General features: G+C 50.6%; 1 protein-coding gene across 1 annotated transcript; it reads right to left on the bottom strand.

Annotated features, from left to right (window-relative positions):
* Positions 1-399: 399 nt before the first annotated feature.
* On the bottom strand, positions 400-2638 carry LOC125517211 (uncharacterized). Its single transcript, XM_048682387.2, has 2 exons — positions 2001-2638; positions 400-497 (listed from the first exon to the last, which is right to left on the bottom strand). Exons 1-2 carry the CDS (start codon positions 2591-2593, stop codon positions 485-487), a joined length of 606 nt encoding a protein of 201 aa, XP_048538344.2. The 5' UTR covers positions 2594-2638; the 3' UTR covers positions 400-484.
* Positions 2639-3044: the final 406 nt, after the last annotated feature.

The raw sequence follows: 3044 nt of genomic DNA, 5'->3' as shown, positions 1-3044 counted from the left end.
GCAAAATCCGGGAACATAACACCGATATGACGGAAACTAGGGTGGCAAGAGTGGAACAAAACACTAGGCGAGAGGCCGAGCCTTCCACCCTTTACCAAGTATATAGATGCATTAATTAAATAAGTTATATAGTGATATCCCAACAAGTAAACATGTCCCAACAAGGAACGACATCTCCATGTTCCAACAAGGAACAAACTTCAATCTTCACCTGCAACTAACAACGCTATAAGAGGGGCTGAGCAAAGCGGTAACATAGCCAATCAACGGTTTGCTAGGACATGGTGGGTTAGAGGTTTGACATGGCAATTTGGGAGGCTTGCAAGCAAGTGGTAGGCATCGCAGCAATGGCACAGCAAAAGAGCGAGCAAACTAGCATAGCAAAGATAGTAGTGATTTCGAGGGTATGATCATCTTGCCTGCACAGTTGTCAGAGTTGACTGGATCCTCGAAAGCAAACTCAACGGGCTCCTCGTTAGCGAACTCATCTCCCGGCTCTACCCAAACAAGACAATCAAGCAACAAGGATACAATCAACCACGTGCAAGACCAAGCAATATGATGAAATGATGATATGCTATGCGGGATGCGATGCGGGATGCAAAATGCAAGATATGACAGGAAATGCATGAACCTGGCCTCAACTTGGAATTCCAAGTGTGCCACTGGAAAGATGAGATGAAATCGCTTGAAAACGATATAAAGAACGCCGGAATCGGAGTTACGGTTTGGAAATGGCGAGCGATTCAAAAATGACACCGGTCTGCGATTCACAGCAAGTAGGCCTCTAAATGCAATGAAATGAACATGCTACAGCACCCAAACAAGACAAAAAAATACATGGCAGGGATGCATTCAAGATGCTTAACAAAAGTCTAGCACTGAGCTACGGCCAATTCATCCATTAACAGGTTCAAACAAGCATGGCAAAAACGCAAATGGTAAACAGATCTCAGACTTAGTGAAATTAACACTTGTCTGAAATTTCAGATCATATAGCCCTCTTCGGAGCAACAAAACAACATGCTACAGGACCTGAACATGACAAAAAAAGACATGGCTTGGAGCTACTCAACAAGCTTAACAAAAGTCCCTTAGTGACCTTGAGCCAAAAGGAATCACAAAATATACTAACAAGCACAAGAACATAGCAAAAACATAATCAGTTTTCAGACTTACTGAAAACTGGGACATGCTGAAAATCAACTCACGAAGGCATGTTTACGAGCTCGATGCACTCACCACGGTGCAAGTCATGGCAAGACAAGCATACATCCCTTAAGAAGGCACAAAATGCAAGCTAGACATGGCAAGAACAATGGCATAGCATGCACGGATCAACTATAATAACACCGGCAAAATCGCAAACAAGTTGACGACCTGCCCAGATTCGCAACGAAGCAAAAGTAGAGCTCTATTGACTCAAGCTAGGGTACTCCATAATTGCAAAAAATACATGGATGGATAGAGAACTACAAGATTAACAAAACTCCCTTACTGATCATCCTCAAAAGAGGCACGGATCACTAGGAAACAACAAGAACATATGGCATCATGAGATAAACAATCCCAGGACTTAGTGAAATCACTAAGTCCCTGAAAACAGAATTAGCAAGTGCACCACTTTGCAAGCTTGCACAAGTCACCACACACATCCTAAAAATACATGGGTTGCACATCTGGAGAGATGACAAAACCCTTAACAAAACATATGAAGAACTCACGGGCATATCATGCACACATTAATCATGGCAAAAATGACAAAAGTGCTAAACGGAGTAGCAGATCTGACAATTAACTCAAGTAGCCCTCTTCTAACAGCATTTCGGGCATCAAGATGAGCTCAAATGAAAATAATGCAATGGGGTGAAATGATGTACTCTTTGAGATGAACATTTTGATATGCTATATGCTCAGATCGGAGTTACGGATGCAAAGTTGTGATGCGATGAACATGGCAACTTGGATCTGCAGTTCTGGGACTTAGAGAAAAATTATACCCTCTGAAAACTGGACGGGCTGATGCGGGACGAGGAGATCCGGGCTCGGGCGGCGTGTTTGGTTGGTGGGCCGGGTGGATCTCATCCCACCCGGCCGGATCTGGGACGGGGCGGCGGCCGGGTCCAGCGAGGTCGCCGGAGGCGCACGGGAGCCGAGGCGGCGTCGAGGAGGCGGTGGCGCTCGGCCAGGGCGGCGGGGATCGCCGGAGTCCGGTGAGGCACGGTCGGAGGAGGCGGCGACCGGCTTGGGCGGCGCGGCGACGTTGCATGGCGGCGGCGGAGCACGCGTCCCGCGGGGCGCCGGCGAGGAGCACACGCGGCGGGGCGGCGCGCCGCAAGCGGCGGCGCTGGCGATCCGGCCGGCGACCGGAGGCGGAGAAGACAACGGGCGCGAGGCGCGGGACTACTTGGCGGCGGTGGGCAGATCCGGGCCCGGGCGGGCCCGCCTCGGGTCCAGCGGGCCGCGGGAGGAGGCGCGGTGAGGTGGGGCGCGGCGCGGGCAACGTGGCACCGCGGGATTGGAGGAGGGAGTCGGCGGCGCTGATGTGTCGCCCCGGGATTGGTCCGGGCGACGTGGCTGAGGCGGCGGACATGTCCGGCGCGGACGAATTTGTCCGGCGGCGCGAGGTGGACGAAGGTTAGGGTTTATCTGCGCGAGAATTTCGGAGGGAGACACATATTTATAGGTAGAGGGAGCTAGGAGAGTCCAAATGAGGTGCGGTTTTTGGCCACGCAATCGTGATCGGACGATCTAGATGATGGAGAAGGCTTAGGTGGGTTTTGGGCCACTTTGAAAGGGTGTTGGGCTGCAACACACACGAGGCCTTTTCAGTCCCTCGGTTAACCGTTGGAGTATCGAACGAAGTTCAAATGGTACGAAACTTGACAGGCGGTCTACCGGTAGTAAACCAAGGCCGCTTGGCAAGTCTCGGTCCAATACGGAAATGTTTAATCCCCACACATGAAAGAAAGATAGAAATGACCACCAGAGGAGAACGAAGCGCCGAAATGCAAAACGGACAACGGGGAAAATGCTCGGATGCA

Source organism: Triticum urartu, chromosome 6A, assembly GCF_056163025.1.
Source record: "Triticum urartu cultivar PI428250 chromosome 6A, HENAU_Tu73, whole genome shotgun sequence".
In the NCBI taxonomy this organism is placed as follows: Eukaryota; Viridiplantae; Streptophyta; class Magnoliopsida; order Poales; family Poaceae; genus Triticum; species Triticum urartu.
Note: the sequence above shows the minus strand (reverse complement) of the source record. Positions and strands in the feature narration are given on the sequence as shown.

Bases quoted from the DNA above. Each gene is read 5' to 3' on its own strand.
- LOC125517211 (XM_048682387.2), bottom strand. From the start codon at position 2,593: ATGTCCGCCGCCTCAGCCACGTCGCCCGGACCAATCCCGGGGCGACAC.